Raw genomic sequence first — 13474 nt, 5'->3', positions numbered from 1 at the left:
TTATATACCAGCTAATGTTCAGTACTAGTCTGTTATTTTGATGTGATCAGATGTTGTATCTTGTTTTACGTTAGGTAAAGGGGGCTGCATGTGATAGGATCAGCAGTAGTCACAGGACTATCCCCTTCAACATTCTTCCACCTCAAATATGCATCATACAAAAAGAGCTTGAAGTAGTTTGACACAGTTCCAAATTGATTTTGGTGATCGCATCTCTTAAATTAAACTTTTCTGAAAGGGACAACTTGTCCTCAATAACTCTTGAATTTCCTTTTTTAGCTTTATCTCTTTCTTTCCTCTTTACAATCAAAGCCCCTCTTGTTCCTTAAATGGGATAGTGTATCAGCTAGTCCCCGATTCCTTGGTCCAGAGCTTTCTGTAACATCCTCTCACTCAGATTCCACAGTCTTAGGGCCAGGTTCTCATCACAGCCTGCCCTCGAGGGCACACAGCGGCAACAGTTGTTAAAGTATAAGCCCCCCACTCCATCCAGCTGTGACGAGACTGCACAAAAGATGGTGGTGGCAGCACCTTGTTGCTGAAATTTACAAAAAATAACTGAAATACATAGCATACATTTTCAATTAATTATTGACAAATGATACATGCATCTATCTCATCATTCAGAATTTATTGATATATTTATACTGCTATTTAAAAAAAAATGTACAGTGAAATAAAAACCCATGCAGATATTTAGTTTGCAATAATGGTACTTCTGAAAATTTTTATAACAAAATATAATCATTCAAACTGAGATTAAAAATAGTTATCATATACATGTAGCAACAACAAGAGGCCTGTGACCTTCAAAGGTAACCCGAGTGTAATACAGTTCTGTGAAGGATATGAAGATTCATTAGACATGCAGCATTAAATTGCTGTATACAAGGAAATATTCGCTCCCATTTTATTTTCACCCCTTTCATCCTAGTGTTGGAATTAAGACTGAGCAAATTGAAATCAATTTTTAATTACTGTGTTAATTAGAAAGAGTATCGGTATCTATTATATACAGTGTCTGGGCAAATTCAAGATGGAGCGAAACTGTTTGCAAGTGTAGAAGGATGAAAAAAAAATGGGATAGAAAAAACCTTGTACACAGCTAGTACTGCAACGCTGACTAGTGTGTGATCTATTTAAAATTGGTGATCATGCATAGCTATATAGATAAATCATGGTCAGGTTAGAAGATATTTATTAAACAATGACCATTATGGTGGTGGGAGGGAGGCAGGTCAAGTCAGTGCCAAATGCATACCATGTAATTATAAAATGGTCATCATAACAACCAATATGATAAAACAAAATACATGTTTTAATTAAGATTGAGGATCTGAAGATTATTCTTGATACATCAAAACGTGATAATTTCTGAAAAAAGGTGGTGGTAATGGGGTACATGTTAAATAATAGAGCTTATCATCAACAACTCCAAATTACATGTTACTTAACTAAAGACATCACAAAATACATGTATCATGCAAATATATAGCCACCATAAATGTTATTTACCAGAGATTTTGAGAAAGGTCTGGCCAGAAGATAGATTACTCTGTATAACCACCAGTGTCTTGAGAGGCTTGTGGACATGACATTACCAGGATGCAGCGAGTTACTGAGGACACCTTTATCTGACAACAGTTTGTTCAGGTGGAGAGAAAATAACACATTGCACAGTTTGGAATTGTTGTATGCTCGAAGGTCCTGATAAACACTTCTCCCTGGAGATAACATGCTCTCGCTGATGCTTTCCCCTGATATATCACTAAACCTGTAAAAACAACCGTGTTGGTCAAGTTTCTTGTGTTTCCTCATTCCTTTTCAGTGATGAAATTAGGTCCCCAAAAGATTGTTTTCAAAACATAATAGGTGTGTATTTTCTTTGACCCTCTTATAGTAAATTTCTCTTGAAGGTATATAGGTGAGTAAGGCAATTGCTTCTTTAAAGTACTAGATGTGTTTTTAACAGACAAGCAAATGCCTTAAGCACTTCAACATTTAATCATTAGTTAAAGTAATATTTATCAATTAAATCAATATTTAGCCAACCTGTTGAATAAAGATATTTCCCAAAGTCTCTCTCATGCAAATGGAGGTTTTGAAAAATAAGCAGACATGACTATATCAATTTAGCACCTTCTTAATTAAATAATATACTTCTCTTCCCTTAAAACTATATATAGACTCATCACAGAGCAATTAACACACAGCTTGCATTTGAAAAATCATTTTATATTACTTTGAACATTTAGCAATACCTGAAAATTTTCTCAAGTAACAAATTCAAATATCAATACATGCATTGCAACCAAGAAGATTTTTTTTAGAATAGCTCCTATCCATTTGTTAAAAAAAAATGGTGCTAATACATGTACTACAGTGACATCTTTCATTAACTTAATCATATTCCCACCTCTTGTAAACAGTGGATTTTATATTAATCAATTAAAATAACTTAATAATCATTTTATAGTCTATGAAATATAATGACTAAGTATAATATGTAATAATTTACAGCAAAACTCGTAAATAACGAATAATGAACAATGAATTTACAGCTATAATAAATTCTTATTCATGTCCAGGCAAATCTTTTATATAAAGAGAATAGATTGCCATATATAATGAACATGGCTATAACAAATTTCTGGCTATACCAAAGTCATTTTAATACCTCCGCAGCCAAAATTTTAAAGCTGCTTGGTCTGATCTTATATCAAATTTTGTGTACCCTTTTAAACGATGATTATACATGCTAAGTATATGCATAATAATAGACATTGTAGTAGGTCAATTAAGCCATTTATGTACATTATGTACAATTTCTTATACAAAACAAATAACATAAAAAAGGTACAATAAAACTCGTTTAGTACGAACACGGATATTACGAATTCACGGATATAGCGAAGTCATCTTGGATCCCCAGCTATGTAAATTTAATGAATTTCTAATACGCTTATAACGAATTACAGATATAACGAAGTAATTTCTAAGGTCCCAGTGACTTTGTTATAACCAAGTTTTGCTGTAGGCCTATATCGCATTTAATTTAGCCTTTATATTAAAATTCATCCCTGACTTCGAGACAATGATGATTGCGTTACGACTTTGATATATCGCTATCAATAGAGTCTAATATGAGTAGTGATCTGGCAAATCAAAAATATACCTGTGTACCTTTTATTTACTAATATTTCTGAAGTTTGCTATGTTTACAATTGATGCATAACATACGGATGAAATATACCCAAACATTTGGGGACGAAAACAAACGGTTTCCTAGCTTTCCTAAACATTCCCTTGATGCATTTTGATTTGTTTTTTTTTTTTGTATGCTCATAAGGAAATAATTTTTACTTACCAAATACTTCTAACTTTGAAAGGAGACTAATTCTGATGGTAAAAATAGGTGAAAGTCTATAACTTTCTAAGATAATTGGTTTTGTTGGGAAAACATTTGATACTGTAATAGCCGAAAAATTTGGACCATGCAGCTTTAATGTATTTTATCATTTAGAAAAATTTCTATTACATTTTTAGATGCATATAATTATATAAAATACTTGAATTCAAATATTGTACATTACAGAATTTTTTTAAAAAATGAAGAAAAAGATTGCATTGACATTTTTTGTACATGACAGTAATAGTTCTTTTATAACTTACGACAATTTTAAGAACTAGCTGTCAGCTGATTTTTTTTCTTTTACGAATTCACGATAAGATTTTTTAGAAATCTGATATAAAAGTATCCCAAATAAAGGCAACAACAAAGTTTTTTCTATGGTCCTTTACAATTCACTAAAAACAAGATTTGCCGTAGACAAAAAACTTGATTTGTGGTGTTATTTTGCACAGCAACAAAGGAGAATGTAAATAAATGTTTTCATATCATCTCTATAACCAATGTAACTGGGAATTGGATTACTTTGATACAGGAGTAGCAAGGACTTATAGATGCGATCAGTTCTATATACCTGTGTGACTCTGACGACACGATGACAACTCGAGAAGGTGAAGATGTGGCAAGTATCTCCCACAGAAGCTTGGTCAGGTAAAACTGGGCCAGGTGGTTGACCTGAAAGGTCATCTCAAGGTCATCCTCTGTTTTGGTGTAAGGTAAACCAAACACAGCAGCATTCAAAATCAACATATGCAGAGGCCTAGATATAAATCAATGAAAATTTCATAACATAATCTATGTAGAAGGAGGGTCGATCGATCTGTCACAGGGGGGAGGATTATATTTATTGGGGGGGGGGGGGGGGGGGGGGGGGGGTCTCCAAAGTCCTATTATTGTAAAAGAACTACATGTACCAGATTTGGCCCCACATGATTCAACATTTTTAAAAGTATTTCAGGTATATTAGATTAATTAATGCTTTGTTATTTTGTTGAAGAGCTGATATAAGATAATAGGGTTCATTAATTTATCTTTTTTTATCTAATTTATGTGCACTCACTGGCAGAATGTCATGTCAGAAGTGATGCTATTTTGGTGGTAATTCAATCAAAATTTGTAAAAATCATAAAGCAGAAAATTTCTGTTTGGTAATTAGTACATGTACTAGATTGATAAATCTTTGAGGAAAATATTTATTTGTTCAAGCAGTCAATGTTTCAAATAAAACTTGTTTGAAATTAGCCATTTTGTGCAAAAACATGGACAAAATGTTCATTTCATGCTATCATATATTTCTAAGGGCATTTAGATCAAAATAAAAATTATGAACAATCTTTACACATACTAGCTAGTATAACTGTGTAAAGCAAAAATATATGTACAGTAGCTTTTGATGTTCAGACTTTAGGGGATCATCTTAGGCCCTATATAATCATATACATGTACTAAGTCCATGCTTGCATGGATCCAAACAGTTTTTCCAAGCAAGGAGGGGTGTCCAAGGGATAATTAGAACACCAATTTTGATTAAGCATGAAAATGTGGTCTATAGTCCTTTTAATCTGAATTACGGTGGTCAGACCCAGATGCAGACCAATTACCACCCCTAACCCCACCCCACCCCTAATTTGCCCCTAAACTACCACTTTACCACTTTTTGGATCTGTATTCTTCAGCAAACATGCGGACACTTTTCAGAGAGGCAAGGTCCAGATGCATGACTTCTATTTTGGCGGATGGTCTGTCCTCTAGTATCATTTGTTTGCACTTGTTAGCTGCATCGAGGTTCCGACAGGACAATATCACTGTTGCTCCAAAATATGCAAGAGTTCTAGCAGTCTCAAATCCTACAGAACAATACATTCTTACTGTTACAGACAGAATGTGCATAAATTATCTTATGTGTTTCTTTACAAAATATGCAATTGAGTTGATACACAGTGGAATGCATGTATTTACACAACCCTGGTTCTTAGCCTACCACCTATGGAATAATCTCTCATCAATGAATTGACATAAAAACTCAACATATTAGCATTTTTTTTAGCAAATTAAAGAATTCAATACTGCCCCACTATATAATGTTACAATACAATTACTAATACATCCCAACAAACTTACAGTTTTGAATAATGGTCCACATAAACTAAAAAGATTCTGCAGTATGTTACCAAAAATTTTTGCATTTATACTGATGTTCAAAATCAATAAACTGGTACATGTTCAAAATGTTGAATAAAAGAATGATTAAAACGAACCGATAATTTACTTCAAAAAGCAATTTCAATGTAAGTAAAACTAGATCGATGCTGTCATATAAGACAGTAATACCCACACCATGTACAGATCTAGAGAGAGGTTTCTGGACCCCCCTGGAAAATTCAAACATAAGATCTGACTGGTGTCTGGTGGTGGAAGACATACATGTTAACCTCCAGTGATGAAAAATAGGTAGATTTTGAACCGTAAAGCGATAGCATTGCGGTACCTTTTTCGCGTATATTTAAAGCATAGATTTTTATGTACATGTACTATATATGTAGTAAGGGTTTCTGATAAGCAATTAAAGATATCAACTAAAATATAAGACTATTGAAAATCAAATTTTGTAACATTAACTAACACATGTAATAAAAATGCTTGCATGCTTTAACCATCCTACTGATTACAGGTATCAAATATTTGAGTGCAGAGACTTTAACAATTGCCTTTGTTAAAAAAAAGGTTAAGTTGCTAAAATTTAACATATAAGAGAATTAAGAACTAGTAGGAAACCATATATTCTTTCTCAACATCAATTTCATATCAATGTTTACATGCTTAACACAAATCATGCAGCATTGCAATTAACTGCAAGTCAAGATTACTTTTATGGCCAAGTTGAAAGATATATGGTATTCAGCCATCATTAAAGCCACGTGTGGAATTGCAAAGCTTCTTTTTCCTTTGCGATCTAATTAATGTAATCACGAGATGTGGCCTCTTTCATTGTTCAATGTAAAACACATGCTTGAAAACTTGTCATTAACCTGACTTAAAAAAGCATTTGTGTGCCACCGATTCAAAGTTATCATCTTGTGATGATAAAAGATAAGATCAACTATTGGTATCCATTAATGGGAAATCCTGATATATAGATACTCCAAACTTACCAATTCCACTGTTAGCTCCAGTTACAATTGCATATTTTCCAGAGAGGTCTTGTCCTTGGACCACTTGTAAAGCAGTGCTGTTGCCATCAAATTTCTGTTTAAAGTCAAAGGGTGTTTTCTTTTCATCCTCAGCAAAGGCTAACCTTGGATCTGTGTATGTAGTCTTTTTGTTTATATGACTGAAACATGATACAAAACATAGATCATAAAACTTATATATTAAAAAAGCAGAGCAATAAAGTGTGGAGTTTCATTATTACATGGTAGGTGTCTTGTGTCTAAGGAATTGATGTTTATAGAGTTAATCGAGATAAATGGGCATTGGGGGAGGGGGGTGCTATTCATATGACTAGCAGAGAGGAGGGTTCCCCAATGCTACAGTGTTATCTTTGCCTTCACATTAAACTTTGACTGAACTTTACCTGTATATGATTGATGTATCACCAAAATTTGCAATGTTCAGAAACATAATATGAAAAGGGTTGAATTTCGGATGTCTAAATTATTCTCCTTCCTAAAATTAGAATTTTAGTTGGGGCTATATGGACCGTGGTTATCAGTCTAGGTAGCTCAGAGGTAGAGCACCTGACTAGAGTTGCAAGGGTTACAGGTTTGATACCCGGTCCAGCCATATGTTTTCAATGTATTTATATGCTCGTTCCTCCTTTCCTTTTTACAGTAGTGTACGTAAATCTAACACTCGACACGCACATTATCTTATTCAGTATATATGTACTTACTCAACAAATATAATAACTCCATCATCAGTAATTTGTTTTTCCCAGCCATAAGGTAAATCTACAAGATATATAGAACAATAAACATACCTGGTACTTGTTTCAGTTCATTTAAAATAATATTTATTTGAAAAACTCCAGCTTTCTTTACTTCATTTTTTCACTAACCTCCTTTAATCGTCTTCTTTTTACCGGAACGGGGATGCTCCCATTGTGTTTCTTTTGTTTCATGACTGTTAAAGAATTTAACTGCTGTTTTACAACACATGAGCATACATTTTTCCACCTTCTCACGTGACATTAATATATTTAATTTTAAAATCTCTTCTTTCTCTGATCTTTTAGCAATACAAAATCCATATTTATTCATAAACTTCTTAAATGCATAACAAAAAGCAATGCAAATCAAGACATTCTCATCAATGTTAACATATAGCTGTCGATAAAGCAATAAACATAAAATGGAAAGGTTTATCATTAGATTTCCATGCAAACACTGCTAATCTCAGCTAGCTAGAGACATAAACTTTTAATATATTAGAATATATTGCTACATGAGACTCATGTATTTAATTTTGATGTGTTTTAGAACTATATGCAAACCTAGACAAAATATCTGACATTTCCCTGGCATTTTTAACATTTCGGACTAAAAATGCAAATTAACTTTACAAATACTGCTGGCTTAAAAAAGATCTTCGTTGAGAATTAACACAAATTTGGCATCACATTCATGTTCGATTGACTTGATCAGAGTAACATTTTTTTTTTAACTGACACAAAAACTGAATAAAAATATTTTTTTTTAAAAATACATGTACTGTTATTATCATCAACTTATGATATTGGCTGGTTTTATACACATTCGCAGTGTAGAACTTCACAAAATTTTCATCCCATAAAATTTTAAGTATTGTGATTCACAATATTTAAATCAGAGTCATAAAGCACACACTGATGTTTTGACAGATTTTATTTAATTTTGTTCAATGAAATTTTATATATTTTTCTACCTACATGTATTTACCTATTAAGTTGGTGACTTGTTCTAGGCATTTTAAATTAAACTACTTCACTAGATGGCAAACAATCATTGGACATTGTTTATGCGTTTAGAATTTAATTAAGTTTAGAAACAATGGCATGTGTCATGTGTGATCTATTGCACATACATTATCGTACAAGAGAATGAAACTAAACTACATATCCGTGGTCTTCCCATAAAAGCCAAAATTTTTGCAATGTACGGTAAGGTTCTTCTCTGTTTATTCCCCATTTCATTGATTTGGAGCGAGATGCCTCGTGGTATCACTATGCTACATGGTAAGCTTTAATAGAGGCATTTTATAAACGTATAATTTTATATTTGTTATTCTACAAAGACGTATTTCATAATGATTAATTTGAGATAAACAAAAGTTGATGGGCACTGTTTTACTTTGCATAGTACACTTGTCCTTGTGCGGAGACCCGTTCTTCCCACCCAGGAGGTAATTCATCGTCACTATCGGTGTCAACAATGGGCGCCGCCATTTTGACTCTTGCTATAAGTCACATGATAGTTACGGGAACTATAAAGAAAATTCAATTAGTGTTTAGCCTTTAGCAATTATTTTCGTACATTCACACTAACAAAAAATAAACAGAGGCATTTCAGTTTGTGAATACCTAACTTGTATTTTTTTATAAGCTCTTGTGGATAATATTAGTTTATATTTGTTATTTTCCCTCTTTCGGGCAACGGAGGTTCTATGGTGTAATGGTTAGCACTCTGGACTCTGAATCCAGCGATCCGAGTTCAAATCTCGGTAGAACCTGCATACATTTTTCCTCCATTATTTTCCCTCTAATACCCCCTCTCAATCATTTGCGACTAGGTTTCTACTGATTAAAAAAAACGTTCAAACTAAAAAAAAAAACACGTTTAAACTTCTACACAATGGCTTAGGGTACTTTCAGAGAGGAAAATTTACCAATGTTAACAATGGTACCCTTGGTGTACCATTGTTACCACTGGCTGATTATTTAGCGGAAAATGTCAAATCAAGATGCAATATTTGGCCTCGTTAATCATTTCGAACCAAAAGCATACATTCAGAAATATAATGTGTGTACAGTAAAGTATTTTTTCTTGACTTGCCTAGCCTTTGCGCATACACCAACATAACCCTAGAGTTACTAGAGTCAGTTCAATGAAAAGCGCTCCAGGATACATAACCAAGTTACAATTAGTATTTTTAGAGTTTAATGTTTTCGAAATTTCTTTATAATGGCATGCAGCATGTGCAATAAAATGCTTATAAAGTCATAGTTTATATTTTTTCATTAAAACTGTACATCCTTACATGAAATATAATTACAGAAATATGTAATGGATAGAAAAAATGAAAATAATATGAAAGGTCGCGTCTGACCGTAATGCCAATTTCCACATTGCTGAGGTAAAATTATTAAAAATAATGGATGATAAGCCGTGTCTGATCTTAATTAGACTATGGTATTAATAAGGAACATAGACTCGCAAACTGTAAAAATGATCGCTTTGAAAATTTTAAAAAATTAAACTTTTTAAAAACTTTGGTTCCGAAAACATCAATTAAAATCAAAATGTCCCGCGTATTGGACATATTTAAGAATTACAACTCTATTTATGTTAAATATTAAATACATGGCTTGAAATGAATATTTGAAAGAAAATTTAAAGATATATTGATATCTTTTTCAGTATCTTATCCACCCTAATACAGACATTTTACTTGCCTTATTTCCATATTCTTAACAATAAGACACGTAAGTACATGAAAAAAACGTTTTTCAAATAAACAGGAGGATTGGTGCACACTTTTAATGCAAAAATGCCATGATCTTGTGTAACACGGGTTCAACACTAGTGTCGTGAAATACATGTTTTATTGTCAACTCTTGCAACCCGAGTTACTCGTGTCGTTCAATCAAACTCGCCCTTAGTGAGAGCACAAGAGTTTCAAGATGGCTGAAAACGATAAGCAATTGCGAATTTGACATATGAAAATTTGAATTTTGGGGTGTATTATTATTTTTTATCACTCAAAGAGTAGATATTAATAAACTTTTATAGAACTGATATTTTTCAAGATTTCAAGTAGAGTTAGAGATAAAGATTTGAAATCAAAACAGGTGTACGACAAGGTTGCTTGCTCTCCCCCTTTTTGTTCCTTTTGGGCATTGACTGGATTATGAGAGAAACAACAGCAGGGAAAAGAAATGGAATCCAGTGGAACCTTATGAACCAACTTGAAGACCTAGATTTTGCCGATGACTTGGCTCTTTTATCCCATGCGTATATATGACCAAATGCAAGAGAGAACATCAATCTTAGTATAAAAAAAATGCATCAAAGACTGGGCTCCGAATCAACAAGGAAAAAACAAAGCTAATGAAAATAAACACAAACAACATCAACAGCATAGAAATTGATAACACTCAATTGGAAAAAAAGTATTCTGATTCACAATATTTAAATCAGAGTCATAAAGCACACACTGATGTTTTGACAGATTTTATTTAATTTTGTTTGATGCCTCGTGGTATCACTATGCTACATGGTAAGCTTCAATAGAGGCATTTTATAAACGTATAATTTTATATTTGTTATTCTACAAAGACGTATTTCATAATGATCAATTTGAGATAAACAAAAGTTGATGGGCACTGTTTTACTTTGCATAGTACACTTGTCCTTGTGCGGAGACCCGTTCTTCCCACCCAGGAGGTAATTCATCGTCACTATCGGTGTCAACCATGGGCGCCGCCATTTTGACTCTTGCTATAAGTCACATGATAGTTACGGGAACTATAAAGAAAATTCAATTAGTGTTTAGCCTTTAGCAATTAGCCTATTTTCGTACATTCACACTAACAAAAAATAAACAAAGGCATTTCAGTTTGTGAATACCTAACTTGTATTTTTTTATAAGCTCTTGTGGATAATATTAGTTTATATGCAAATAGACATATGAAAATTTGAATTTTGGGGTGTATTATTATTTTTTATCACTCAAAGAGTAGATATTAATTGTTACATCATGTTACATCATTCACATATCTAGGAAGTGTTGTTAACCATAGTGGAGGAACAGAGGAAGATGTAAAATCACGCCTAGCAAAGGCATATATATACTGCATTTGGTATGCTAAGAAAGGTATGGAAGTCAAAGTAAATAACAATCAAGACCAAATTCAGGATATTTAATTGCAACGTAAAATCAGTGCTACTTTACGGGTCGGAAACATGGAGCCTCACAATGGCGAACAGGAAAAAACCCCAATCCTTTGTAAACAGATGTCTGAGAAACATCCTTCAGATATGGTGGCCGAACAAAATAACAAATGAAGACCTTTGGAGAAGAACTTATCAAATCCCTATTCTAGAAGAAATCAAAAAGAGAAAATGGAAATGGATTGGTCATACACTAAGGAAAAGCGGATCTATAACATCACCTGTCAAGCCCAACAATGGACACCACAAGGGAAGAGGAAAAGGGGAAGGCCAAGACTAACCTGGAGAAGAGTCCTTGAAAAAGAAATGGCCGAGAAAGGACACAACTGGAACACCATCCACCAACTAGCAAAACACAGAGAGAAGTGGAAAAGAATTGTCTGTGGCCTATGCTCCACAGGGGAGTGAGAAAGGCTTAAGTCAAAGTAAGTCAAGTAGAGATAAAGGGTGAAACAATTATAGCATGTATATTTAGCTGGAGCTGGATTGGTAGAAATGTTAAACTGTACAGGTAAAATGCAACAATGATTTTTTAAAGTTTTCTTTATAATTAATTCTTAGTTACTCATCAAAAATTTCATAATTGAGATGTTTATTTCAATTCAAAATAATTTTCAGATCGGGTAGGGGGAGGGAATCTTATTAGTTCTGAATAACATTAAAATAAATTTTAAAACAGATTTGTATAGGATGAATGTTTTAAACAAAAGAGATTAAACTTGTAATGGTAAGTACTCTAAAATTACGTAAATTTATGTAAATCTAAGACAGTTAGCCTTGGGTCAGCTGAGAGGAAAAAACTTATTCGCCATTTTAACACTAGAGCAACACTCATCGTTTTATTCACATTCATAGAGTCTAGCCTTTGCGCATGCACCAACATAACCCTAGAGTTACTAGAGTCAGTTCAATCAAACGCGCCCAAGCTAACATGAAGATCACGTGACCTGGTGTACACATTGTATTTGGTATAGGCCTAAAATGGCACCCTAAAATAAATATCATCATTTTACTGCAATTCTTTGTTTTCTTTGTACAGATATACATGTGTTGTTTTTACTTAATGTTCATTTTGATTCTTCAAGTGCCCAGAATTTAGAAATATGACATTGTAAAGCCAATTTAGCATAAAACAGCTTGCATGTTTTCAAGCAGTTTTTCTTTCAGAAAACATAGAGCGCATGCTCAGCTTGAACAAACAAAATATTTTAATCAGAGACGTATCTATCCAAGACTAATACGTGACAAAACAAATTCCTTGTTCAAACATGTGCTCTATATTTCCTATTCGTGATTGTATTATAGAAATAGCGTCACTTCTGACGTCATATACTACAAGTGAGTGCAAGAAAATCAAATAAATAGATGAAAAATATATTTTATATCAGCTCTTCTAACAAATGACATAACATTTTATTGTACCCGAAACACTTTAAAAAATTGCGAATTATGGGTGCCAAATTTAATTCATATCATTCATAGAGTACTAGTGTATTTCCATATCATCCACCGATTGTTCGTTGGTTTTGATAAATATATAAATGTACTATACAAGCAAAAATTTGGCAAACAATACCACTGGTAACTCCCTGGCCAACTATTGGATACAAGATATTTAACGTACGGCAGTTGTGGCTAATTATAACAACTCGTGTTTAGTCGAACACGTACATGATTATAGCGATTGTTACTCAGTCAATAGTACTGCGACATTTGATCATTATATCCAAAATAATTCCTTTTTTAATTTAAGTACAAAATTGACTGAGTACACATTGCATGGAAACTTCGAACAAATGTGAAATTCACAATGTTACTGCGTGTCTAAAGTCAAGGAAAGGAGCTTTAAAGGGACTTGGACACGATTTGAGATCAAAAATTTTATTTTTATTTTTTAAGTATAAAATGGTTAACTGGT

General features: G+C 33.1%; 1 protein-coding gene and 1 non-coding gene across 4 annotated transcripts in view; one reads left to right on the top strand and one right to left on the bottom strand.

Moving 5' to 3' along the window:
* Nucleotides 1–11092, bottom strand: part of LOC128190580 (WW domain-containing oxidoreductase-like) — a 12892-nt gene extending 1800 nt beyond the window's left edge. Inside the window, exons 1-8 of one of the 3 annotated variants that reach the window (XM_052862680.1) lie at nucleotides 10998–11092; nucleotides 7467–7531; nucleotides 7302–7359; nucleotides 6562–6740; nucleotides 5061–5256; nucleotides 3984–4169; nucleotides 1516–1774; nucleotides 1–538 (exon numbers count right to left, since the gene is read on the bottom strand). The exon at nucleotides 1–538 is cut by the window's left edge and continues 1800 nt beyond it. In XM_052862680.1, the coding sequence (XP_052718640.1) occupies nucleotides 347–538; nucleotides 1516–1774; nucleotides 3984–4169; nucleotides 5061–5256; nucleotides 6562–6740; nucleotides 7302–7359; nucleotides 7467–7531; nucleotides 10998–11092 (1230 nt within the window). In that variant the 3' untranslated portion in view covers nucleotides 1–346. Of the gene's footprint in view, nucleotides 539–1515; nucleotides 1775–3983; nucleotides 4170–5060; nucleotides 5257–6561; nucleotides 6741–7301; nucleotides 7360–7466; nucleotides 8901–10997 lie in introns of those variants that run through there. The other 2 variants (XM_052862679.1, XM_052862678.1) reach the window with 2 other exon arrangements.
* On the top strand, nucleotides 9044–9115 carry Trnaq-cug (transfer RNA glutamine (anticodon CUG)). The gene has a single exon. It is a non-coding gene; the product is annotated as a tRNA-Gln (tRNA).
* Nucleotides 11093–13474: the final 2382 nt, after the last annotated feature.

Source organism: Crassostrea angulata, chromosome 6, assembly GCF_025612915.1.
Source record: "Crassostrea angulata isolate pt1a10 chromosome 6, ASM2561291v2, whole genome shotgun sequence".
Taxonomy (NCBI): Eukaryota; Metazoa; Mollusca; class Bivalvia; order Ostreida; family Ostreidae; genus Magallana; species Magallana angulata.
Note: the sequence above shows the minus strand (reverse complement) of the source record. Positions and strands in the feature narration are given on the sequence as shown.